Consider the following 26,680-nt stretch of genomic DNA (forward strand, 5'->3'; position numbering starts at 1 on the left):
GTGTTTAAAACTCTGGATTTCTGGGCTCTGCGACACCTCCCTGAGTTGTGTGATACTTATTTTTTTAGAGCTGCTTCCTAAAAGTTGTCGCCATCAACAGCATTTGGCTGAAGAGAAACTGGACTTCTGGAGACAAGCTTGTGTTCTTTCCTCCAAAGGCCCAAATGGGGTAATGTACAAGCTGTTGGTCTTTGTGTTTCCGTGTCTGTTCTCCAGGATCCCTGAGCGGGACCTGGCACATTTGCTGGTACAGTAACAGCAATGAGAGTCCAGTGCTGTGATGCTGTGGTGCATCGCCAGCATTTAGGGGCAGCAAGAGAAGGTGCAGGTCGGGCAGTTGCCGTTTTCCCTGTGGTGCTCACGTGGCTCTGCACACTGGTGGTCATCTCAAGGGTGGCAAGGTCCACCCATCCAGGACCATCCAGGAAAATTATGTGTTTTGTGTTAATACCAATGATCTTTGGTTTGTTGATAAAGTTATGTGCTCGGTATTTCATAGAAAGTAGGGTTGAAAAACAACTGTAGTGGTTAAAAGATGAACTTGTACTTAAATGCACAGTAAGGATGTAGTTATAAACATGTGCATTTTCTTTTTCACTTACCTAAGCGTCAGCCAGCAGAGGGTGCACAGGTTAACAGGGAGGCCTTAGTTTTGAGCTGTTTGTCACGGATGGCTTCCTCTTGATGTTAAGCTTGCAAACAGATGAGTTCAATAAATCAGTTTTCTGTTATATTCTGATGGATAAGTAAGAATTGATATAAGTTAAGATAAGTTGAATTATCTCAGGAAAAAAAGGAAAAAACAGAGAATTTTCAGCAGGGAAGAGGGCATTGAAGGATTGTGCAGAATACTTACATATTTAAATGCCATACATATTTAAATTCCCTACAAATATTCTGATCTGTGGGAAAACAACTTGTCTGTAAAGTTAAACAAAATCATGGGTTTTTGCAGGATTGTAACCTAAAGAATCGTGCATACATTTGTGTCTTCATTTCAGTGTATAAGAAATTTGTGCTGAGTGAACAGAATCTTCCTAACTTCAAGTTAATAGTTGTGTGATCTCTGAGCGTGCCTTTAGTAGGTGAAGGAGCAGAAAAGTAAAGTCTGAAAATCATATTATAAATCGATTTAACATAAAATGGAAATTCCTTTCAAAAATTATTCTAAGATATTATTATATATTTTTAACTTCAGTTAGAATTAAAGTATTTTTTCACAAATTGAGGTGTTTTCTTCAGTTCAAATTCCTTACTGAAGCTTCATTTTAAAGTCAAAATAGTGTTTCATGGTGAAGCCAGCACATCTGCATTATAAATTGAAATGATACAGTCTCAACAAAACACTTGTCCCGGTAAAAACAAAAGCTTCCATATACATATATACGTAGAAAGTGTTAACAGAATCATTACATTTGGGGGACAAGCTTCTGTAAGAATTTTTTATCCCCTGCCAAGTCAAGTAAGAGAAGAAACAGGAGCTCAAGTTTAGGATAGGGCTGATTACATTAGTCACTTAAAGCAATTTAGGAATTGAATTCCATATATTTACACATAGAATTAATTCAGATAAAACACTTCTGTTAGTTGTTTTATGTTCATGGCACTCACGTTGATTAAAGATTTAGAAAATAAAATGCATCTCTGTTTCTGAAGTAACCATTCCTTTCTTTGTTGCTGGCTGTTCACATCTCTGATCTTGCATTTGCCATTATTTTGTCTTCATTTGCATTTTTAAACTGTTTTCACTACCTTAAAAACATATTAAAGATTGCAGTCAATTCCCTCAGTACTGGAGATAAAGCTTCCTTTGCTTCCACTGTCTTCCAGACAATCAGATGCATACGCCAGTGTAAACTAGTGCTGCAGTTCATAGTCTCAATTGAAAAACGTTTTCCTTTTTTTTGTGGGAATGGTGCAGTGATTGCTTCTTTAAAATAAAAGAATAAAGAAAATTCAACTCGGAGTTTTGTAAGATATTGCAAAAATGGTTTATGTTGCAGAATAATTTTTACAGGAATGTCAAGGGAAAATAGTGGCTATTCTCCAAATTAGGAAATTAAGTAGTAGTAATATTTTTAAACCCTCAAGGATTTTTAGCTGTCTGCTTGTCCCTAATAGTAGTCCATTATATAGTACTTACATATATTATTTCATCCCAAATAATATACCTTCAAGCTATGTTGCTGTTTTTACTGGATATGTAATGGTCTGAGTAATTTTTTTGCAGGCAAAAGAGTAATATCATCCTTCCTCGTCTCTGTCTCCCATTGCCCTCATACAGTCTATTCTTTTCTTAACCTATTTGCACAGACTACCTGAAAGGTCTGTAGGAGCAGTCTTTTCTTTCTTAACACTTTTGTATATGTGGTTAAAAGTACATCTGCTTGATGGTTAGTTGCCTGAGTCTTGTTTGTTTGCATCTGCTGTTGCTTTTTAACCAATGTAAACTGTTGCCCCGCAGGAGTCAGTGTAGTATTTTGTTTCTCCTTATTAATCAAAATATTTTTTGTTTTTCTTTTCCCCTTGATGTGTAGCCAGTGCTCTTCAGTATTTTCTGAAAGTTGCTGTGCGCCCACAGGGATGGCTGCATCATCCCAGTGATGATGGGAAGGAAAAACATTTGAGAGTTTTAGATCTGCTGAGTTTGAGAAATTTGGAAATATCTTTGTGTTTCAACTGGGCACTTCTTGTAAAGCGAGTCATTGAAGAACTAGTTGTGAAGCCCCAGAAGGGCATGTTTTGTCACTTTGTAGAATAGAATAGCAGTATATATTCACTTCATGAATGAATTTGGTTGATAGCAAAGTCTCTTTGTTTCTTGCTTCCATCCTTCCTTCCTCCCCTCTTCGTTTGGCCTCCTAAGAAATACCGAGCATGTATTTAGAAAGAAAAGGACTTCTGATAATTTGTAATTATACTTTCAGTGCTACCATCATCATAAGGAGTTTTTCGCTTTGTGTTCGTGATCACTTACTACTCGCATCTGTTTTGTACAGCTAAGCTGTTTGATGGTGATAAAATATGCCAGCATATGCTTTATAGGAGGGCATTTAGATTTGATTATCAAGTGTTGTGTAGATAAGCTTCTAGGTTCCAAGTAGAACTAATGATATGAAAATCACTTTTTCCATGATATCTTTCTGAACAGAAATGTAATGGAAGCTATACATAGTCTTCCTAGTACAGGCTCATGTTTTTCTTTGTAATGGTGACTCTGCATACGGGTAGGCTCAGCAATTGCAAATGGAAGGACTTGTTAGCTCTGCAGCAAGAAATCAGTTGTGTGTCACAAGGTTTTCATCATTAGCTTAACTGAAACTAGTTTGTCAGACAAAAATGGGGAGATGTTCTTTTTTTTCCTGTTTTTTCCTGACACCTATTTCAGAATTCATGCTTCTTAAGGACATTATTCATCAGTGAAGTGGTTTACATATGTTTTGGTGTGAACTTCGCTGTTTAAAACAAGATTAGAACAGTTCTTCTCTCCTACATCTCTAATTTTATCTGTGTGGATGTAACTGCTTTGAGATTTTAATGCCAACATCCATCATAAATGCTTAACTTGTTGTCTACCTGGCAGATGACATGTGTACCTGCTTCCACATGTTCACCTTCACCACGCTTTTCTAAAGGTGCTGTGTTAAAATGTTTGGGAGGGGAGAGTTTTCTTAAGGTTATTCCTTCTTTGTAGCAGTAATTTTAAAGGTTAAAATGCGAAGCTCCACAGGGGAAAATATATCTTCTGTTTGCTTTTGAGCATGGTTACTGAGTGTGTAGTTGCTTTAAAGCTTTTTCTCCCCTGAAAACCAGCCGAAGCTTCTACAAAAAGGGCATTTTCAATGTATTGCAGTGTCATGATAAGATCCTTAAAGGTAAAGGTTGGATTGCTTAGATTAATAATCAAGCTTTCCTGACTGTAGCTCTGAACAAGGAAATAATTTCTGATTCTTTCAGACATTTTTTGCTGACATTGCTTCAGGATATGATCATCTTATCTGACAAAGAAAAAGGCTTGCTGCCTATTTCATTAACAAAATCAATTAGAGAAATAATCAAGGAATGACTCACTTCTGAAAATGAAAATTAGTCTTCCAAACAACATAAATGCTCTTAGACCTTCTAGTAGCCAGATTGCCTATTGATCTCACGATCTGTGGGTCACTGTATCTCTTAGATAAGTGCACGCCTCCAAGGAACTTCTTGATGTTTAATGCTGGATGCAACAGTGAACTTAACTTCCCTGCCTTCCTCTCTATCCTTGCATTTTCTTGATATTTCAGAATTTATCAGTTAAACTTGTGTAATTATCGCTCAGAAGATCATATTCTCATAAAAAGAGCTGCCTCTCTGGATTTTTACTGGTGCTGGATCATCTTAGTCATCTGACTATAATTTCCATCTGTGCATCTTTTCATGTTCTTACTGAGATATTTAGAAAGCCAAGAAAAATTATGTGACTAGCCTCCCAGCTGAATCATTGTATTTTATGCTGAATATAAATGCTGTGACAGGAAATGTGAGATACTAACTCAGGTCTTTTTGAATGATTGAAGGAGGAAGGGGATTTGTAAACAGTTTGCAGTGTAATCACGGAATCTTTATCCAGACACTTTTATTATTTAATGATGATAATTTTTAATCAAAATTTTGTGATAATTTTTGTGGTTTTGTTTTGTGTTTCTTTTCTACTTGGTTTTGTGACCAAGAAGACTGCATTAATGTAAATTTTGTTTTGCAGAAATTGTCAAGGTGTGGTAGTTTTTATGTCTCACTGTTGCTATTTCATAATGTTCCATATGTGTTAATAATGGTGCATCTTGTTATGAAAAATGGTTCATTCATATTTTCAGGGAAGAAGTAAAATGGATTGTATTAACTTTAGTGTAAACTGGACTTGTTTTAGTTGATCAGCTACATCAAAAACAAAAAGCCATCATGAAATCGTGGAAATTTGAAGAGGTTTTAATATTTTTTAATAGGATTAAATGTTGCATTTTCCCTGTATGGTGATGCCCCATATCCTGATAGAGCATTGCAGGCCTGGTAGCAAAGATGTAACAGTGTATATATTTGGCATTGGCGGCCAAAAGGTTTAAAAAACATTTTGTTTAATCTTAGACAAATAGAGAGAAATTTTAATCTTATTTTTTCCTCTTGTATTTCTGTAGGCTTAAAATGAATAAACAGTGCCCTTTAAAAAGTATGACTCATTCCAAAGTACACCTTAAATGAGGAGTTGTTCATTTAATTGAAGTAACTCCTTTGCCAGGCTTTGTATTGATGTGTACAAATTAATCTGTTTTTATTCATGGTACAAGACTTGTGATCAAACAGGAGGATTTTCCTCAAGATAAAAATCTTCCTTTTGTTACCAATTTGCACAGAGTGTTTTCTAATAATGCCTGTACTTAAACTGCGCCTGTTCTTTTGTAACTACATTTTGTATTTCCAGTGTGCTAAATTTGTATGCATGGCGTATGCAGCAGAAGCACTCAAAAAAAAAAAAAAAAAGAACTAAGAGTCATTTTTAAAGTCACATACAGAGCAGCTGAAGGAAATAAGAACTAAAGCACATCAGAGTAAATCTAGGAGGAGGAATAATTCATTTTACTTATCTTCAAGAAAGCCTACATTAACAAGAATATGCCAAAAATAAAACACAAACAAAATCCCAACAAGACAAAATTCTGGTACTAGCTACACACATTTGTTATCTTTTATTAGTGATATGGTATGAAGAGATTCCATCTAAAGTAAAATACAATAACAGATGACAGCTGTACGTGTAATAGAAAAACACAGAAACAAGCATTTTGTAATTAGCATGACAGGAGAGCTGTAACTGGACCATCTTGAAGGTCTCTTCTGATCCAAGCCATTCTATGAGTCATTCTATGAAATTTAACATCTAAAACCATTGATTTCTATGGGGGCACGGAGTGGGGTTCAGCAGAATACAAAGCAGAAATTTTGGAAGCCTTTCTGGTGCATAATGTTGACACTTTTTGAATCTTTCTTGTATAAAAGAACAAAATCACAATTCTAGAATTGAATATTTGACGACTGTTTCCTGGTGAATGGGGTGAAAAATGTGAAGTCCAGTGACAATGTGTACCCTTTTGAACGAGTAGTTTAATTACTGATCACTCTTTGCTCATCTTTTTTTAAAGATGCATTGTCAAACTTGGTTTGTTGTTTTGCTGTGTTCATTTTCCACTGGCAGTTTGGACTTTAAAATTACACCGAAAAAATTTACCTTTCTAGTTTTGTTGCAGTAGCCTGCTTTGGGACTGCTTGGACTTTCAGTACACTTGGGGGATATTGCTGCTCTTTAAAAAGCATTTAAATGGATATTACAGTACTAGATTATTACTAAAGTTGATATTGGTTCTTGATTATTTGACCAGTTTCTTTTCCAAGTGACATAAACAACTAAATTATGGCAAAACGGTAATTTGAGTTAATTGTATTTTCAGATCTCTGAACAAAATGAATTTCATTACAAGGCTTTCTGCTTTGTGTCTCAGCAAAAAAAACAATATGCAGCAAAGGCACCAGAGTAGTCGGCGGCCAGCTGTTCCACTTGGATCACGGATTTTAACTGACCCTTCCAAAGTTTTTGAGCATAACATGTGGTAAGATGTCTATTTGAGGATTATTTTCATATTTGTCTATATAATTTACTATAATGAATAATGTATATTTATAAATATGTATTATATGCCAATGCGTGTGTGTATGTTTGTATACATACGAATAAAACAGTAGACTAAGAATTGGTTTTGAAAGGTATTGCTAAAGAGGACTTCATAAATAGCCTTGACACTATGAGTTTTCAGTGGCTTGTGTAAAAAGCTGAGTATGTAGTCATGTGATGAAAGGCAAAATAATTCTGCAATGAATTAGAAAACAGAAAGTGCAGAGGGTCAGTACTATATGTTTTAATGGCAGAAATGTATCTTTTAGGCACAAAAATATCGCATAATGTATTAGCATTGTGTTCTACAACTGACACCACATCAAAAAGAACCTGTGCTCTTCTAAAAGTGTACTGAAGATCTTACAAGTACTTCATCAGAGATTGCATGCAATGGTTAAAAAAAAACAAGACGAACTCAAAAGACCAGAAAAACACAAATCGTAATGTAAATAATCAATGCACTAGCAGAGAAACCAATAACTTATGTTAATAAGAGTAATAATTGCTCTGATAAGCAGCTGTGCATCTCTATTTCTAAAAGGTATTTTCATGATCAATTGGGGGCCAGCAAACAGTGAGAATCCTGCTGAACACTGTTGGAAAACTGTCTTAGGAAATACGATTGATAAGACTAGGAGTTTACTCTGTGGAATGGAGATGAACAAGTTGAAACTATAAAGAACAGTATAGTGGTAAAGAATTGTTAGAATCTATCTAGAAAGTAGGAAAACATCTTCCTATGCTATCAGGAAAACCAGGAATTTTTAATCCTGTAGTTTGTGATTTAAGAAGAAGGAATATTTGACAAAAGGAGAAACAAGGCATTTAAAGAATGAACAAAAAATCATTTTCTGCATAGTTTTAAAATATATTTTGAATTCTGCCACATGATTTTTGAGGGCAAATATTTAGCAAGTTCTGAAAACAGACAGAATGTGACTAATGATAATGATTACATTATCCATTAATGATAACGGATAATGATAATGGATAATATAACATGGGGATTACAGACCAGAAACTTCACGGATAGATTTAAGGCATAAGAGAACTAAAAATTAAGTTACGTGTATATCACTGATTACAGAACAGGAAGATTGGTTTTAGAGACAGTGAACTCTTTTCAGGATAGATGTAGTCCTATTCTTAATAAATAATGCATATTCCTTAGCCCAAATGCAGCTTGAAGCTTTTTCTTAATCATTTCATTTGACTTTTACCTGACTAATAATTTTTGTCTGTCACAGGCTGAAGCTTTTTTTTTTTTTCCAACTCTGTCAAAAGCAAACAAATTTGAGACATTGCAGCTAATTTGTGATTGTTTTCCCCAGAAGATGATTATGAAAAATCATATTTAAAGGCTGATTCTTCATTTACCTTTTCTTGCAGGGACCACATGCAATGGTCACAGGAAGAAGAGGAGCGTGCCAAGGAAAAAGCAGCAGAGAACTCGCTTGTGAAAGTCCAGTTGGAAGATCAAGGTAAGAAATCTGTAATTACTTTAAAATAATCTCATTTTAACATCAATTATTAAAGCACTTAATGAAGTTTTGAAATCCAATAGTACTCCTTTTATTTTTGTGTTCTCTGCTCAAAGGGGATTGTCCTAAGGTGTGTTTTTCTAGTAATTAATTTACTTAAGTGATTTTGATTTTTGGAAGAGCAACAAGATGTATGTAAAACAATTAAATCAGTTTGGCACAGTTGTGAGGAAAGACTTCTTTAGTAAAAGTTCTTTAGGATAAAATTCCTACTAAACAGACTGTTAGCTTGATCAAAGGAGAAGTGACTTTGCAGCCAGCTGAGGTGCTGGGAATGAAAATTCCCATGTGCAATATTCAAATCCTTTTAAATGATTTGTTAAGTGTTTAGAGAGTTAATGTTTGTACGTGGCACTATATTTCTGTTAAGTGCCAGGAAAGTTATGGTGATCCCAGCTGGCCCCAGCTTGCTGCATTGGTCAAACTGAAGTACTTCACTTTGTATGGAAGGTGGTCCAAAACATCATATGGAGCCTGTCCTACAAATGATTAGGGAATCCCATACCTGTCTTTAGAGGCAAAACTTAACATGATGTGTGTTTCTGAAGAACCACTGCTCTAGGCTCAAACTGGTAAACTAAATCTTAGACTGAATTCGCTAGTAGTTATGTATGCTAAAGGTGGAGTATTAATTTGGTTGTAATCTAGAAGATCGAATTCTTAATTTGTTCCCTTATTATAAAGATATTCTGAAAACAATTATTTGGGTGGGCAAGAGTTTACCTAGCATGTTTTGAACATGTAGAATTAGATAGTGTCATTATGACCCTGTTCTCAGTTTTATTGATATAACCAGAGCAAATGTTCGAGTGTATGTGAATTACCTATGAGTGCATTTTGGTGTGTGTGCTCTCCACCACTTTGTCATCTGCCCTTTTCTTTTCTTGTGTCTCTCATTCTTAATCCAGGAGTACAATGTTTGCTTTTCAAAACTGCCATCTGGTATTTTCATTATTTTTGTATGAATAGTTGAAAAAGAGATCATGATTAAAAAGTAAATATGTAACCATGTAACTCATGGAATCTTTCATTGGTAACCTACAGTCAATTAGAACTTAGTGTGAGCTGGTGAGAAATGAAATAATCAAGCATTTGTCAAAAAATAAAAGAATCCAAGATGATTCCCCATGAATGCCTCTCTGTTTAGGAGCTGAATAGGTTTCTGAAACTGTTCGTTCAGAAAGCTTAAGCTTAATTCTGCAAATGGAAGTATGTTTTGGCCTATTCGTGTTAACAATGAACTGGATGGAAGTTAATGAGCAGGTTATTTTGGAGCCTTGGAAACTGAAGTAAGGGAAAAAGAAAAGATAGATTTCAGCTATCTTGAAATCACTAAAATAGAATAGTTCTGGTGAGCCTTAGTGAAACGAGATGTTAAAGTGAATGAGTGAGTGAATCCATGATCATAGTTTTAGGAATTTAATTTAGGTATTAGCATGTTTGATGTGTTTGATTTCTTCTTAGGTCTGATTGTCAGTGCATGAAATACATATCAGAATAGATTTTGTTTTGGAGAAAAATCAAATGGACTAAGAAAGGGACTTTTTTGGTTGTTGCTGTCTCAAAAGGTTATATCTTAATTTCTTTATAGATTTTATGGGCTTTGGAAAAAGTAGTAGTCAGGCTTCTTAAATATTCAAAAGGACACAATGTGGAGAAAGTAACAACAAAATAAGCCAATGTGGTGACTGCCTGCTCTGCTTCAAGAATCACAGAGATTAACAAAGCAAAGTAAATAATTTCTCATCAAATCCAACAAGTCTATGATTTTTAATGTTATACTCTGTTGAATTCAGGGGAAAAAAAAATTACTGGAGTTGAAATAACGGCAGAATCTGTAATATCTTTAAATGTTTCTTGAACACCTCCAGGAATGGTGACACCACCACCTACCCGGGCAGCACATTCCAGTGCCTGACCACTCTCTCGGAGAAAAAATTTTTCTTAGTGTCCAACCTGAATCTTCTCTGGTGCAACTTGAAGCCATTCCCTCTAGTCATATCACTAGTTACATGGGAGAAGGGACCAACCCCCACCTCACCACAACTTCCCATCAGGTAGTTAAAAGGGCAATTAGGTCTCTCCTGAGAGAGTCTCATCCTCTTCTCCAGACTAAACCATCTCCCTCAGCCGCTCCTCATAAGGCCCGTGCTCCAGACCCCTCACCAGCTTTGTTGCCCTTCTCTGAACATGCTCCAGTGGGGGCCCAAAACTGGTATATATGACCTCAATCAACTGTGCATGTGAGATTATAAAACGCATCTGTACAGTTGCTGCGCATAGCTGGGTCTTGCCCTTTAATAATGCGTTTAGATGTATTAAATGTTAAATTCTAAAAATTATTCATATTTCTAGGACAAGGCATTCTGCCACCTCCTTGCCACTTCCCACTGCCTGTCTGTGCCTCTAGTGATAATTCTCAGACTTGTTTATTTCTGAAAAGCTGTAGTGATCCAGGAAATGGTATGTTAAGATTTAAATGAGAGTAGAAGAAATGCACCATGTATTTACTGTATGCATTTCTATTAAAAGATCTGATTACTTTCAATGAATGAGGAAGAAGTCAAAAAGGCAACATAATTTGACGTACACTTCACAAGTGGTGTCAAGGGTAACAAGAAACAATTCAGTAAATGCTTTGGGAATAAGGGGAGAAACAGGATAAAGATTTGGTTCGGTATTTGGCAGGAGCAGTGAGGAAGGAAAAAAAATCAACCAAAGAGGCATTGAAAGAGCTCCAATTGTTATCTTTTTATCAGCCTTCCTGTAGGGTTAGCTGCAGTACAGTTGCTAGTACAATTACTGCTAGCCAGAAGATCTTGTTCTACCTCTGAAGAAGAGCAGGTTACAGAATATATCCATAGAGCACATGGATGATCAGGAAAGCAGAAAACAGAGTTGGTCGGAGGTTTGTTTGTTTGTTTTAGTAAGTGGAAGTAGGAAGAAAGACATGTCAGGAATTCCTGTCTCAGTTCCTGGAAAAAAACCTGGAAGAGATAATTGACAGGTAGCATGCACTAGATTTGAAAGAATAAAGGAGATACTGGCCAACAATATTTTTTATGAGTTAAACATTTAAAATCAAGCTAATTTCATTCTTGGAGAAGGTTATGAGTCCTGGAGATAAGGAATAAACAGCAGATGTCATATAATTTATACGTAGTCAGGCTTTCGACTTCGCTTTGCTTGACATTTTCACAAGCAATTTAGGCAAGCGAAAGGTAATGAAGCTGTTTTTGGGTGAATAAATGCTTAGAGTTCCTTTCAGATTGGAAGGCTATGCTGGGCACAGTATCGCTTTGTTCTTTGTCTAGTACTGCTCGGTGATTTCATTAGTGACTTCAAGAATGGGAGACCTGAAGGTGGTATTTATTGAAGAGGTCTTTCAAGTATGGTAAAGAATGGGATTAGAATTGAGAAATATCTTGACAAATTATAATCAAAAAAAGGATCTGGAAGATATAGAGTTACATCTGATAAAAATAAGTACAGAATACTTTGCTTATAAGTAACCAAGGAGAGGGGGCAGATAAGTTCTGGAACAATTGGCAAGGTAGTCATTTTGCAGATCTGAGGGTTGTGGTGAATCACCTGCTGAATCAGCAGTGCCGTGCTGTTGCAAAATGGCAAGCTGGGGTTTATAAACAGGGTTACAGCTTGTAAGACTCATAAAATATTCCTTTTGCTTTGTGTTGTTAATGTCTTTAGCAGAATACAGCACCAAAAAGTAGAAAAATCTGAATGATCAGAAGTCTAAAAATCTTCACTTCTGTAGAGAAAAAAAGGAGGCGTTTAAATAATTTAGAGATGACTATGTTCTACACTAAAAAATAAATAAATAAATAAATAAATTAAAAAAAAATCACATGAATAAAGAGATGTTGTAAAGAGTAGTGAGTAATCTTTTCTCTGTCTGCTTGAAGAGATGCAGAAAGCCTGTATGTCCTATCCTAAGTGAGGTGAAATCTAATTAAAACCTCATGGAATATTTTTCAGCACAAATCAAGTTGAGGCCCCCAAATTAATGTGTTTTTATTTAGGTATATACACTATAGGAAACTTAAAAAAAAAAAACCTTTAATAGGAAATTTGAGATTCAAATTTCATGGTGCTTTATTGTATCTTGCAGCTAAGCTTGTGGTCACCAAGTTCTTGCTTTGTTTTGATTTCAGATAAGTATGAGAGAGAAGCCAGTAAATATTGGAATGAATTTTACAAGACTCACAAAAATAACTTCTTCAAGGATCGCAATTGGTTGTTTTTGGAATTTCCAGAAATTCTTCCAGAAAAACTGAGAGAACAGTTGAAAATAGAGGAAAGACCTTCAGAACACACAAAAATAAATATTACCAGCAGTTTTTCACAAAAGAAAGAGATGTTTGAGGAAGGAGAAAAATATTGGAAGAAAAATATTGGAGATGATTCCACTTCTGGAAAAGGATACATATCTAATAAAAAACAATCAATATCTATTGCTGACAGCCCTCGGGGTAAAAACAATGAGGAAGAAGTTAATGTGCGAGAATCCTTCCCCGGTAGCCATGCCACGTACAGAATATTAGAGGTAATGCACTGCAAATGCTCTGTCCATTGTATACAGCTCCACATATTTATTCAAAGGCTTGATAAAGATGCTTATTAACTATCAAGAAAGTAAACAGAATTTGAACTACTGTGTTCACTTAAGGCAGAAATGTTCAGAGCAAACCAGGACCTGAGCATTGCTTCCCCTTTAAAATTTCTTCCAAATCAGAATTGGGTGGTCAGATTCCATTTTCAGTTGTGTTCCTAGTTTTCCTATAGGAAAATTCTGTCACAAAGTGCTTTGTTCTCCATACTTGGCAAATTCTTGCCAAATGGTAAAGGTGGATAAAACTATCCTATGCAGTATGCGCTTTCCTATGCAGTTTGAGTGCTGGAGTCTTTCTTAACTTTGGAAAGATATTGAAGAGAAATGTGATCATAGGAGAAGTGATTTGAGAACTGTGGTGAGAGCTATTTATACCTTTTCTGCCTTCAAGTCTAATGGGTCCCACCTACTAACTAATTTAAGACAAAAAGGAATATGTTTCATTTGCTCATTCAGCTTTTCTGTATTTTCTGATCCTAGGTTGGTTGTGGTGCTGGAAATAGTGTATTTCCTATCTTGAAAGTTCTGTGGTACGTAGTGCTGTATTTTCAAATATAAAAGTTTTGTTTTTCTCCATTTCCTTCAAATGTTGGTGCTGGGCTAGTGCAGCAGGAAGTGTTGACGGCTACGCTTTACAGCCCTGAAATTCTTAGTGCATGGAGACCACAGACAATGTTGCTACCCTGAGTACCAGACAGATACCCCTGGCACTGCTCAGACCCTAGTCTTGAAGGTGTCATATCTGTTGACAAGTTTTTTTTCTTCAGGAGCATTCATGCTGACATATTATACTTAATCACAGACAAGTTAAATATTCTCCTGTACTTTATCTTATATGTTACTGATGCTGCTTTAAAGATACTACCTGATACTGCTTTAAAAAGCCAAATGATGCTGCTTTAAAGATACTACCTGATACTGCTTTAAAAAGCCAAATTCAGACAGTAAATAATGGTTTGGTCTTCTGGTGATAAATTGTGTTATTTTTTTTTTAATTTGGTTGACATACTTTATCAAATTGCTTCAGGTTTTAGTGGCAAGGAAGTCACAAATCCTGTATTGCAGTTCTTAATTCCCTGAAATGTTTAAAGCACTTAGCTTAGCTTTAGTTTTAGCTTAGTTTTAGAAATCACTGTTATGACAGCCTGTGCTCCCTTCCTTGTTTGCAGGAAGGTTTTATTGGAAAGACTGGATATATATCATGGATTAAAATAGGATTCTTTTTATTCATGCCTCCAGGAGGTCATGTACAGCACAGTTCATTATTCTGTAAATGAATTCTGATTGCTAGCATCACAACAATGCAAAAAACCTCTATTTTGCAGATATGGAAACAGAGAGCAGGAGGAATCAAGTGACACACTGGGGTCATAAATGAAACCTATTAGTGTCAGCAACACATTTTCATCCCAAAACAAATACTTTGCTTTAGAGAGCATAGTCTGAACGGGAAGCCCTGTATCATATGAGTATCTGTATTAAAAAGATGAGACAAACTTCTGTGTTTTTCTCACAGGAGGCATTAGTCATAGGTTGGCATTTCTGATTGTTAATTAATCCTGGAGATCTCTATTCTTATGCAAATCCTTCAGCCAGATTAGTTGGTACATTGAACAGCTTATACATTTATCTTGTGTATTACCTGATGGAAACATTTTTTGCCTCTTACCAAGTTTGGCTTTAAAGCACAGTTGTTTTTTTTTTAATTTTTTTTTTTTTTTAATTTAATAATGTAAAAATTGTCTTTTGTATAAATAAAAAAATAAAAAACAGAAAGCTGAATTCAAATATGTACCTTAGCTACAAAAATATTCCACTTCAGTTTCTAACATAACTTTTATGCAGTTTTTTCATGCTCCCATAAAATTTTAGTTGCTTTTTAATACAAAGCAACATGAGATAGCTATCCACATTGACTTGTGTCTTTGTTTTAACTTGACTTTTCACACAGCTTCTATTCTGCTTTCTAAAAAGTAATATAAAAGTAATAACATTTTAGCAAGTCAGTAAGTCAGTTAGGTAACTAACTTGACCTTTGTACTGTCTGGGTCCAAAGCCTGGCTGTTTGTCCTCATCCATGATAAATACCTTTACCAAATGTCATTGTGATTGCAGAGCTCATAAAAGTTCTGTTCTGCAACAGAAAATATATTTGTTCCATAAGGCTTCTCCTGAAGGGACTTCAAACAGATATCACTATTCCCTTTCTAAAGAAACAGTCTATCCAAAATCTCAAATAATTTTTTGGAGGGATGAATTGCTCGTGAGTTGATGATGAGATCATCCTTCAATAGGTTTGGTGGGGAGGCTTTACTCAGTTACTTCTAAATGAGTTTTCTGGAGGTGAAAAAAAACATCTCCCTCAATTTACTAGTATCTGGTGAATAGTACAAGGAAATTTGCGTCTGGCTTATTTGTGGATGGGAAAGGAAGGCAAAACAATTCTACAGGAAATTCTCATTCATCTTTACTTACAAAACAAATCAGATAATGGAAGGAAACAATCAATACAATTTAATGGAATCTAAACAATGACAAGGTGGCATATGGGAATCCAAACATCTGCAGAACTGTGGATGACTTTTGCAAACCTATGCCCCTCAACATCATTTTACCAATTAGACTGCATACATGAGTTAATGATAAAGGTTTAGTCCAATGCTTCTTGGAAGAAAATGTAACCTATTATGTGCCTTTTATGTGATATAACACCATGATGTTGTCTTCTCTCCTGGCAGCCCTTTGTGACCTTCTTTTTTTTCCTTTTCACTTCCTAGCCCTGACAAGGCTGTAATCCTCCTTTTTATACTAACTCTGTTGGTATTCTTACAAATTCATCTGCCCTATTGGCTCATTACAACCTATAGAGCTTTCAATGTCCATCAAGATGTGCTTAATCAAACCAATGGAAAGTCCCAAAGGGCCCTCTGTAGTTCCAAGAACACCGATGCTGTTTTTCATCCTTTACACTAATAATTTTTCAACTGATGGTGGTTTGTTTTTTTAGCAATACACCTGGAACCTTTCTGTACTGTTGTGATTTTGCTTCAGGAGCAGTGGAGCTCGTAAAGGTAATTCATGAGCTTGCTTTAGAGTACTTTATAAGCTTGTAATTCAGGAGGCTGCCAGGCAGCCATCTTCATGAAAAAGAATGTGATAGCTTTGACAACTTTTAACTGAAGTTTTCAGTATTCCAAAGAACAAAGTCTTACTTTGTACAAGAGGAATGAATACCATCAGTAAGCTTGCTTCTCAGCTTGAGTAAGATACCAGACAGAATAGGCTTTTATGAGACATGTTTTACAATGCTGAATAATTGAAGAAAAAAGTTTCTTGAGTCATAGTAAACGTATTAACTACTACTGTTCTCTCTGTGCTTCTTTTCATCTTTTTCCCGACAGTCACATTCGTCCTACAATTCAGCCTGGTGTTCTGCCTTTGTTCATGATGTGTGTGATGATGCTTTACCCTATCCTTTTCCAGATGAGATCCTGGATGTCATTCTCCTTGTCTTTGTGCTCTCTACTATTCATCCTGACAGGTAAATGAGGACTAAAGGGCAAAGCAAATAGGTTAAATCTCTTTTATCCCTAGAGGTTTTCAAGAATATCAAAGGAAAATGATGAATCTCTAATTTATTATTTAGCAAGCTACAATATTTACAAAAAAAAAACCAAACAAAACAACAACAAAAAAAAAAAACCAAAAAAAAAACCACCGAGGTATTTTAAATGACATTTTCCAGAGAGAAAAGCTGGTCAGACTAATTCATTAGTGAACCTCCTGTCTCCATCAAATAAAAGGGGCATACTGTAACTAAATACATCCCTATTAAAAGTGGCAGTGCTTCAAGAAAATTGCATGTTTGGAAACAGACCACTAGTCTTCCAGAAGGAAATTATTCTCAGTGATCAAAGACACGCACTCATGATTTAACACCTTACAGTATGTTGATGAAGGTTTAGTTTGCTGCTTTCCCACACATAAATGCATACATACAGGTCTTTTAAATTGAAATGCATTCACAATTTTGTAACGTGTTTGGATTTGAAGAAGTTAATCTAATTTCCATGCACAGTGTTATGTTGAGAGCTGTTAACCTCGTCATTAATAACTCTCAATGTCTAATGAACCGAATTTTATGACTGTTAAAGCTGGTTGATTTTTAAAATGTCTTTTTTTTTTTTTAAATGAGAAAAGTTCAAGAGAGTGCATGTAAGTTAAGCTACTTGACTCTTCCTTTAGCCAGATCATTTAGAAGGAAATACACGCTCTCTGTGTGGTAATTCATTTGCTACTTTGAGAATGCCATTAAAATGAGCTTGGCAAACAGGATAGTATTTGCCTAAGTCTCAAAACTGTTTCCCTGTCTACGTTACTAACGATCAGCTTCACAGAAACATCTTTCCTATATAGGATATTACTTCTTCCTGTTTGTTCGGAGATGAGTACATGAGTCATACAAAGCCTGGATCCAGATTTCAGAGACAATTCAAGCAGTAGAATTCAGATCTCTGTAACTGCAGTGATGCTGCCAGGAAAAAATTGGACAATAGAGGCTCATTCATTCAAACACTTAGTCTGTAAAAGCAGTAATGAGATTCTCTCAGAATTTCAGTGTTTTCCTGCTCATCATTTGAGTGTGAATGTGTTTATCTTTTCTCCCCATGTCTCTATCCAAAGGCTGACATGGATGTTTTTTCATACATATGTACACATACTCAAATATATGTGCCCATAAAAATTTCCATGCAATTATCTGTCTGATAAGATTGACTTTTCAAAAACTTGTTAGGCATCACACACTCAAAGAACTAACGTTACTGCATGAGGGTTAATATAATCCAAATCTTTTTTGTTTAGTTTCCATTTTTCCTGGAAATGTTGAAAGTAGGAGAAGAAAAGGAAAACCAAGAGAATGATGCTGCAGAACTTAGGTTCTTTGGAGATATGAAAAACATGCATGAGAGACACATTTGTGTTCAGCACAACTGTTAATTAGTGACTTCTCTACAGCTCATGTATTTAGTTTTTGGTAGTTGCTGCTTTCATACCTCATAGTTACGCTCTTGAATTCTGCTACAAGTCACCACTAAAAGTTGGTCAAAGAATCTGAAAAAATGTGAATCAGTGTGATCCAGTCCTACTGGATCAGATCTAGCTCTATCAGATCTGATTTCCTCAAAGCACTCTCACTTTATGTATGTCAATTTTTTTGAGTGTGCACAAAACTTAGACTTACATGGGCAGTCTGTTGTCCTGGGCACAGTTTCCTGTCTTGAATGGTCATTTTTTTCTTAGGCTGTGCTACCTGTTCTGTCCATTGCAGTATACATGACTGCCTGGGTTGAGAATTAGCAAAGAGAACTATTAAAGCATTTGAAATGGAAATTATGTGCTCAAAAAGTATATGCTTATAAACATGATTTCCACACTCATGAAAAGTTCTGAAAGAGTGAGGCAAACCTCAAGGCATTATCATTAGTAATATATTTTGCAGAGTAATGCAAATATAAAGAAGAGCCAATGAAAACATCTTTGTCTAGCGAAAGAACACTGTGTGTGTTACTTACCCCTATTGTACATATGGCTAGTGGATGTGATCTTGGTAAGGAAGAGCTGTTCTTAGACATGATCAAGACTCACAAATGTGCCAGCATTTTGGAGGATGCAGGCTTTCTCCACTAATTTACAACAACTCTGGATGTAGTCCTACAGAATTCCTCTCCTGTGCTACTATTCATGTTTGTCATTACATTCTCTGTCATAACATATTCAGATACTGTGTGCATGATCAGTATCTCAATAGAGAAATCAATGTTTATCAGCCTTTCATGCCCTTGCTTTTACTGTGTACTATAAAGAGGCTTAGTCTAGTTCACTGATGCCCATAGCTAACTGTTCACTGTCATATGTATATGTCTGACTCATATGACATATATTTGGAAACTATGTCTCAATCTATACTTGAGATTCCATTGAAGCAAAGGCAAGGGATTCCATTTTTTCGTTTCAGTTTGTATTCTCTATATTTTTATGTAAATGTTTTTTATTGGTACTTGGTGTTTTGTTTGTTTTTTCTTCCTCATTATTTTTGTAAAGAGTTTTTCCTGTTTGCTAATGTTTGGCCTTTTTGTAGTAAATATACTCCTCGGTGTAGCATCAGAATCTGCATTTTCCAAGTATCCAGGAAAAAAAAAATCCAACAGTGGCATTGGCAGATTTCTCTGATATCTCATCTATTTTCTAAGGATGCAACAGGTTGTAAATAGATTGGTTAAACTATTGAAACCTGGAGGGATGTTGTTATTTCGAGACTATGGAAGATACGATACAGCTCAACTTCGTTTTAAAAAAGGTAATTCTTAAATGCTTTTGGAGCTTACTGGGTATTTTTGTTTATTTGTTTTGGGGGGAAACAAAACCCACAAACGCTACTTTTCTGTTCCAATGTCTTAGGTCATTGCTTGTCAGAAAATTTTTATGTACGAGGAGATGGAACCAGAGTATATTTCTTTACCAAAGGTATGAAATAACTTATTTGTACAGAAAATGTTGAGTGTCTCTCAAGTTGATTTGTGTTATAAAACCTCATCTTTAAACATAAATTTAAAGAAGGCTTTCATGAGCCTCTTTTCTAATCCTTTGCTTTTTCAAAAGCCAAAGCTAAGAGTTGTGAAGAAGTAATTCCTTTTACATGAGTATGCTTCTTGCATCTGAGGTTCTACAAAATTCATTGCAGACATCACTGAAATTTCTTTTGGAATAAGCATCTTGTGTTTAATGATATTCTCAAGTTCTGCTATTGAAAGAATAGGAAATATATTTAATAATATGTCGATATATTTTTAATATAATTTTTAAAGTTGAGAAGCATGCTTGGAAGGATAGCTGGTAGCAGTGCTCAGATTTCTTGCTCTGCTGTGTTGATGTGTCTGAGTTCTTGAACTGCTCTCTCTGCAGGAACTAAACTTAAATTTCTTCTTATGGATACTTCTGCTTATTGCCCTTCCATTCATTCAGTTTTGTTGGCAATCAGCTTAGACTTGTGCATTATACCCTGCCTGCTGACAATTAGTTTTATTTTGTTTTTATTTATTACAACATTTCTTCCTCTGAAAAAACAGAAGAGGTACGGAACGTGTTCAATTTGGCTGGATTAACTGAAGTACAGAATTTACTTGATCGTCGATTACAAGTAAATAGGAAGAAAAAAGTGAAAATGCTGCGAGTTTGGGTACAAGGCAAGTTCCAAAAACCATTGCTGCTATCTATTAACAGTCCTGAAGAAACCACCAAGAGGCATCCCTATGGATAACTGTACTGTTAACATAACAAATCTGAGTAAGTATGTTTCATATAAATATTGTGTTAGCCTCTGAGAAAGAGAATTGCATTGTATTGGAAACCTTTCCCTGATATTTTCTGAGTGTGTATTTGAAAATGTTCTGAAAAATATATGCATTTCTAACTTCTTTATATGCGCAATGAAAGGAGATGCGTTCATCTAGTCATAACTGTGTTTTTAAGTTTTAATGAAGCAGAATTATTTCTGAGATTTTCAGAATGCCTGCTCTCACTCTCTCATTACAAGCTGTACTATCTTAATTTCTTCTAACCACTGTGTGTCTTGCAACTGTATTTCCTCTTTTGGGGGAAATTCCTTGTTGCATAAACAGTGAAGAAAAGATCTGTTTCTAATTTGCGTGAAAATTATTTCATACTAACTGCATGTGTTATGCGCAGGTATCAGATAGGTATCCTTTACTGTGACTGGCTTATTCCTCTGAAGTCTCCACTTTCAATCCACATACTTATTGGAGATATGCCAAATTCTATGTAACAGCTAAGTGACATGTTATATTTCAAGTACTATTGGTAGTAAGCTGAAAATCATGTAGAAAAGAATGACCACAATGCCAAAATAGTGCTGGCCACACCTCTTTTCATGCAGTTCAGGATGTAGTTGGCCTCTGTGGCTGCAAGCATGCACTATTGTGGGCATGAGTTAGAGGTTGGACTTGATGAAGTTGGAGGTCTTTTCCAACCTTAACAATTCTATGATTCTTTCAGCTCACATCTACCAGAACACCCATGTCCTTCTCTACAGGGCTGCTCTCAGTGAGTTCTTCTCCTGGTCCTTACACATAGATGGGATTGCTCAGGCCTAAGTGCAATACCGTGCACTTGGCCTCGTTGAACCTCATTAGGTCCACACAGACTGACTTTTTGAGCTTGTTCAGGTCCCTTCAGATGGCATTCCTTCCTTCTATTGTATCAACTGCACCACTCAATGTTATCAGCAAACTTACTGAGGATGCTCTCAATCTCACTGTCATCGATCAAGATATTGAAATGCTTTTTATAGATCCTGTGGAGAAACATGACTACACTGGTATATCAAGTGCTTTTAAGGCAAAAACCAAAATGCAGTCAGAGGAACACTGTGGTGCTGAGGCAGTTGAGCTACTATTAAAATATACTATTTCTGCTGTTTAAATGAAATTTTATAGTAACTTACTCAGAAGGAGGAGAGGGTTTGGGTTAGGAGAGGAAAAGAAATGGGTGAATGAATAAAATAATTGTGTTAATTCAACGAGGATATAGAATTTATATAATCTATAACATGCATGCAGTTTTGAGTCCCATTAATACAGTTACATTCTCAAAGTCTCTTGTCTTACTTTTGTCTCAAGGGTAAACATGTCACACCTAACAAACTGTTGTTTTGGAAGTTGCTAGCTGCTGTACTAAGTAAAGCTGGTTGCCTTCTGGAAAGAAAGAAACTGTCTACATTTACATGCTAGGTATCTTCATCTCCTTTGAAAAGATGAAGGACCTGCATAATTTCCACATATTTCAAGAACGAGGTGCAATAACAGGTTTCAAGGGTAGAATCTCATCCTGCGTTTCTTGTGTATTCTAAAATCCCTTTAGAATAAGATACTTGTTTATGAATGAAGTAATTTAGAAAGCTTGGGTTAGAAAAGTTTTGTTAGCTTTCGCATACTGTAACCTGGAATAACAGCTTTGTGGTGTAGGTCAGACGAAAGGTTAAAATACAACTGTGTTTCTTCAAACTACCAGTCTTAGGATTCTGCAGCATGTAAATAAAATCTGCTTATATTTTAAAGAAATTGCTACCCTGTTCAACTTTTATTTTTAATTGTGACTTTTGACTGTGCATAGCTCTGAGTCCTGTATGAAGCATTTTCAGTTGCAGAATTTGCCAGGAGGTGATGGTGATGATAAGCTTCTAAGCATTATATGTTATTATTCATGGTATGATGTAGATTTTCCATATGTAGAAGCTAATGAAATGTTTGCTTTGTCTCTCACACTGATATGTTGATTCTGGCAAGATTTTAATATCCAACGTTGTTATTTTAACAAAAATATTACATCAGTAGAAACCAAACCCTAAATTCTTGTATGACCTTGAGCAAAATTTACTGTTTCTCTTCCATGTCTTGCAGCTCAACTATTGGCAGTCAGTTCTAGAAGAATGGTGTAGTGGTGTGTGTTCTAAAAGTAATAAGATCAGCTTCTATTTGTAAGAGTGTAGAATATCTGCTGCAGAGAGAATTTTAACTAGGCTGAACTATTGTCAGACTGATGCAAGAGGAAACGGACAGTATTTTTCCTGATAAATCCTACTGCCAGTGCTAGTGTTTTTCTGTATTTTGGTTTGTGAAATTTCAGCTTTCAAAAGGGGCATATGTTTAAAATATTTTCAAAACATCTGAGTTAATTTTTAGCTGGGATAGCCAATACTATAATATTTCCAAGAGAAAGGCCAGTAGAATTATTGAAATGAAGAACTGCAGACAACTAAATAAAACATAACATTATGGGAGAAAAAAAACCGAGGGCATTGCTAAGAAAAAGTGCCTGTAGATTTCACTTTTGAAATCTGAAATTACTCCTTTAATCAGATACATGCCTGGATTTTCTAGTTATATAAGTTTATGTAAGCATATGTTATAGGAATAGTAAACATTTTTATTGCAAATGATTGTGGATATGCTTTTGGTGCTTGGCTCACTTTGTTTTGTTTTTTATTGTCCTGTTTAGTAAGGCTTCTTGTGGTGGTAAGGCAGACTTGTGGTTATATGTAAAAATCAGTTACAGAAAGCTGATCTTGAGCTTTGGCTTCATGGACTTTGGCTTAATTTATTAACAGAGTATACCTTTTGCCCACCTCCACTGATATGCATTACATTTATGTACAGAGATATGAGAATAGCACCTACCATTTTAAACTAGGCATTCTTTTATATCACATAGTTTTTATGCAAGTACAAGATACTGGTTTTTTTTTAAGAAAAAAAAAAAGCCAGATTTCTTTGCTCTGCTTTTCTGAGGTGTCTAGTCAGCAGCAATTCATGTACTTTCTTTTTTCCCTCAGCAAAACTGAAGCAGGTGGTTGTGCAGTATCTACAAATCTGAAGAGGACAAAGAATATGCAAAGCAGGCAAGGAGACAGCAGGAACTCTAGACACAAGTTTCTTCTTGTATTGGAAACCATTTTGTTTCTGTTGTGTGTTTAGATTGCATCTCTGCTAATCTGCAGATTCTACTGTTTTATGATGACAAAAAAAACTGTAACAAACTGTCCTGAAATTCATATTAAAAACCAACGGAGTCAATTAACATAAATTTTGCTACTTCTTTTTGATTTGTGATGTGGTTTTCATTCACTTCTCTGGTGTGTTCTTTGTTATATTGACATATCTTTCATTTCCTCTTTTTCCTCTTTGTGGTAGGCAGTTGTTTCCATAAGAGAGTTTTATCTCCTGTACAGAACAGTGTTTTTTCTTTCTGTATGAATGCAATGAGTAGTGTAGTTGCTCAGCTGGTGCAACAGTACTGGTTCTTTTTTATTAGTCTAAACTAAAATACACCTTAGTCTATGCCAGCAATTGTAGTAGATGGTTCCTGCATCAACCATTCTTCCAACTAATGGGTAGTGGAACAGCCTTAAGAATAAACTATGTATATTGTTTAAAATACTTAAAATTTCAATTGTAATCTTGGTCACTTTGATTTTCAGTGCCTAAACTTTTTTACATGTTTATAACAAAGACATTATATGTATAGAGTTTCTTGTTTTGTTTTGCTTTGCTTTACGTTTAGGATATGCCAGTTGCAATCCTCTGACAGAAACTGGAAAAGTTTGTCTTCTAAACACAATTATCATTAATATACGCTCAGTAAGAATTACCTTGGTTGCCATGGGCATTTCTTGCAGGGTCTCTGCTGTACCTGCTCATTTGGGCATGTCAGGCATGCCTGGACTTGATACCTGAACTGAGAAGGGACCATTGTCCACCCTTTGCGGATAGAGAGCAATTAAAAGAAGAGCTTGACTGCCTGGAAAAGAAGAGTCAGGCAGGAGGGCAGGAAGATGAGGATGGTGCTCAAAGGTAGACAAGAAAAGGAATCTTTCCTCTGAGAAACGGAATAAGAAGTAAGCTTGGGTGAACTAACAAAACAAGAAGAATGAGATGTAGAGCTGAACAGGGAAATAAGCAAGAGAAAATCATGGGCAACAACAAAGGGAAATGTGTAACAAGGCAGTGAGGACATTGGGCCTAGGAAGTGGTGAAATAAAATGAAGGATTTGAGGGGAAAAAGGGGATTGATCTGTCACATAAACAGTGAAAGCTGAGTAAAAAAAGAAATTTGGATAAGGGCGTTAGGTGGAAAGACCTATCTTCAAGATCTGTATCTTTCAAATGCTACTATATTTCCATATCTGCATGGAATATTATAGGCTTTGTTTTTCATCCAGACGTGCGCAGTGCATTTCAGTTTATTCCAAAGATAGAATGCTTTATTTGTTATACTTTATATGTGCTATGCACATGTGTTTGCAGCAGCACATGCAGGTTTATGATACACCTGCTTTTGCTCTTTCCTTAGGGAACAATGTTTTTACCTTCTTTCAAGTAGAACTCTAAAGTGACAGAAGACACAATCCTAACCTCCTGGGAAGCAAATACAAAAGAATAACAGAAGTCTGTGCACCCTGACTGTGCTCAATCAAGGTAGGACAATTAAATTTACTCCATATGTTCTGAAGTTGTCCCATTTAAATCACAACCATATCTGCAGATTATCACCTTGAAGTGCCTCCCAATCTCAGTTTCTGTTACACTTGCATCTGTTAACAGAACTTAATTGAATTTGTAAGAACTAGAAATACAGCTTAAAAGAAAAACAGCAGAATAGTTTTTGGGCTTTACCTGAGATTGCAACAGTTTAAGGAACAAATCTGTTTGTTATTTTAAAATGATAAACAGCAAAGTCTCACAGTTGTTGAGTAGCACTTATCCAAAGGGATACCCTGCTACTATACAGGTAAGGAATCATAATGTTTATAAGGTTAAGTGATTAATGGGTAATTAAAAGCCACTTACATTAGATCTTCTGTTTTGTTTTATATTGTGCAAGTGAAAGGGAAAATCTACATTTAATGTTTGAGACTTAAAAAAAAAAACAACAAGCAAACATTAAATAAGAAAACAAAATGAACTATCTAACATACTTAAATGTTTCTTTTTATCTTTTGTGAGACCCTAATATTGCTCAGCAACAGAACTGAAGAATAAACCTGAATACTAAATCGGCTGAGTAAGCACACTTTATTGAATCAAGAGAAGGTAGAGGGAGAGAAATATGTAGGATAAGAAAAAAAAGGAAGATGCTAATTGGCATGACAACATATAGTGCTGTAACAATCACACAGCAGCTACTGTTTTATATAGGTTGACACATTCAGTGCAGTGTCTGAGAGACATCACTCTTAATATACTTTACTTTCACTTATTTTCTCTTTAAATTGATATTTAGGCTAGGCAAAAGCCAAGTAAAAGTAACTGGTTTGCTAAAAGAACATATGATTGAATAATTATGCTTGGATTGGCTGTATTGGAGGGCTTCAGTGCTGAGCCAACACTGCTTTTTTTTTTCTTTAGCATCAGGCACACATTGTCCTCCATTTCCTCCCAACTGTTCCTCAAATGGAGGAACGTACCAGTAGTCTTTCATTCTACATTAAGAAGAGCTTTGCCATTTGAAATGGTTCTATTTGCTGCATATCCTATTAAGCACAGTAGTCAGATGTCATTCTGATGAATCGGGCAGCTTAGTTCCCACTGACATTGATTACATTCAGCAGTGAGAGGATGAGAGAATGGTGGGTGGAGAAGCAAAGAGCCAGTATGGAGACATTTTGAGGAGGAGGTTTGCACTCCAACACTCACGTGTGGGTGACAGTCCCTCTGAGATACAGTTTTGACTCTGAAGCAGAACAGAGATGAATTCTCTACACTCACTTCAGGTTTAATCTCCATTCTCACAAACAAGCAGTGCAGCCTTTAGTTACACATGCATTTATTTAAAATGAAGAGAAAATGACAGTAGCAAGAAGCTGCATCTTTAGAATGGATTTCACAGAGAGAGACCCTGGCATGTTAATCCCTGGCATAAATGGGTGTAATTCTCAATGACAATGCTAAGCTTGTTTGCACAGAGGCTGAGCTAAACCCAAAGATGATAAACAATGCTGTTTAAGATCAATCATTTAATCCTTTTAAAATTTTTGTGATCTAACAACCAAAGATGTTTGTGTTAATAAAAGATGGTGTGACAAAGCTATGATCGTCACTGAGCTTGTTTTGCTTTGTGATTAAGGAAAAAAAAAAAAACCAACAATGAAACATGATGAATACATTGATAATCTTATTCTAGATCAATGTTTCATCTTGTTATTCAAGAGCGAATATTAGTGAGTTGAGTAAA

At 35.6% G+C, this 26,680-nt stretch overlaps 2 protein-coding genes across 4 annotated transcripts in view; both read left to right on the forward strand.

Moving 5' to 3' along the window:
- The window catches only part of METTL8 (methyltransferase like 8), a 30,375-nt gene extending 5,711 nt beyond the window's left edge, over positions 1 to 24,664 (forward strand). Inside the window, exons 3-13 of one of the 3 annotated variants that reach the window (XM_032445839.1) lie at positions 69 to 169; positions 6,480 to 6,638; positions 8,093 to 8,184; positions 12,417 to 12,808; positions 13,355 to 13,404; positions 15,882 to 15,945; positions 16,276 to 16,415; positions 19,126 to 19,232; positions 19,334 to 19,399; positions 20,002 to 20,218; positions 24,126 to 24,664. In XM_032445839.1, the coding sequence (XP_032301730.1) occupies positions 69 to 169; positions 6,480 to 6,638; positions 8,093 to 8,184; positions 12,417 to 12,808; positions 13,355 to 13,404; positions 15,882 to 15,945; positions 16,276 to 16,415; positions 19,126 to 19,232; positions 19,334 to 19,399; positions 20,002 to 20,192 (1,362 nt within the window). In that variant the 3' untranslated portion in view covers positions 20,193 to 20,218; positions 24,126 to 24,664. Of the gene's footprint in view, positions 1 to 68; positions 170 to 6,479; positions 6,639 to 8,092; positions 8,185 to 12,416; positions 12,809 to 13,354; positions 13,405 to 15,881; positions 15,946 to 16,275; positions 16,416 to 19,125; positions 19,233 to 19,333; positions 19,400 to 20,001; positions 20,219 to 20,947; positions 22,263 to 23,282; positions 23,972 to 24,125 lie in introns of those variants that run through there. The other 2 variants (XM_032445838.1, XM_032445840.1) reach the window with 2 other exon arrangements.
- A 156-nt stretch (positions 24,665 to 24,820) lies between these two features.
- TLK1 (tousled like kinase 1) overlaps positions 24,821 to 26,680 on the forward strand; it is an 83,187-nt gene continuing 81,327 nt past the window's right edge. Inside the window, exon 1 of the mRNA XM_032445830.1 lies at positions 24,821 to 24,924. The gene's annotated coding sequence lies outside the window, so the exon portion shown is untranslated. The remainder of the gene's footprint in view (positions 24,925 to 26,680) is intronic.

The sequence above is a fragment of the Coturnix japonica genome, chromosome 7, assembly GCF_001577835.2.
Source record: "Coturnix japonica isolate 7356 chromosome 7, Coturnix japonica 2.1, whole genome shotgun sequence".
Lineage (NCBI taxonomy): Eukaryota > Metazoa > Chordata > Aves > Galliformes > Phasianidae > Coturnix > Coturnix japonica.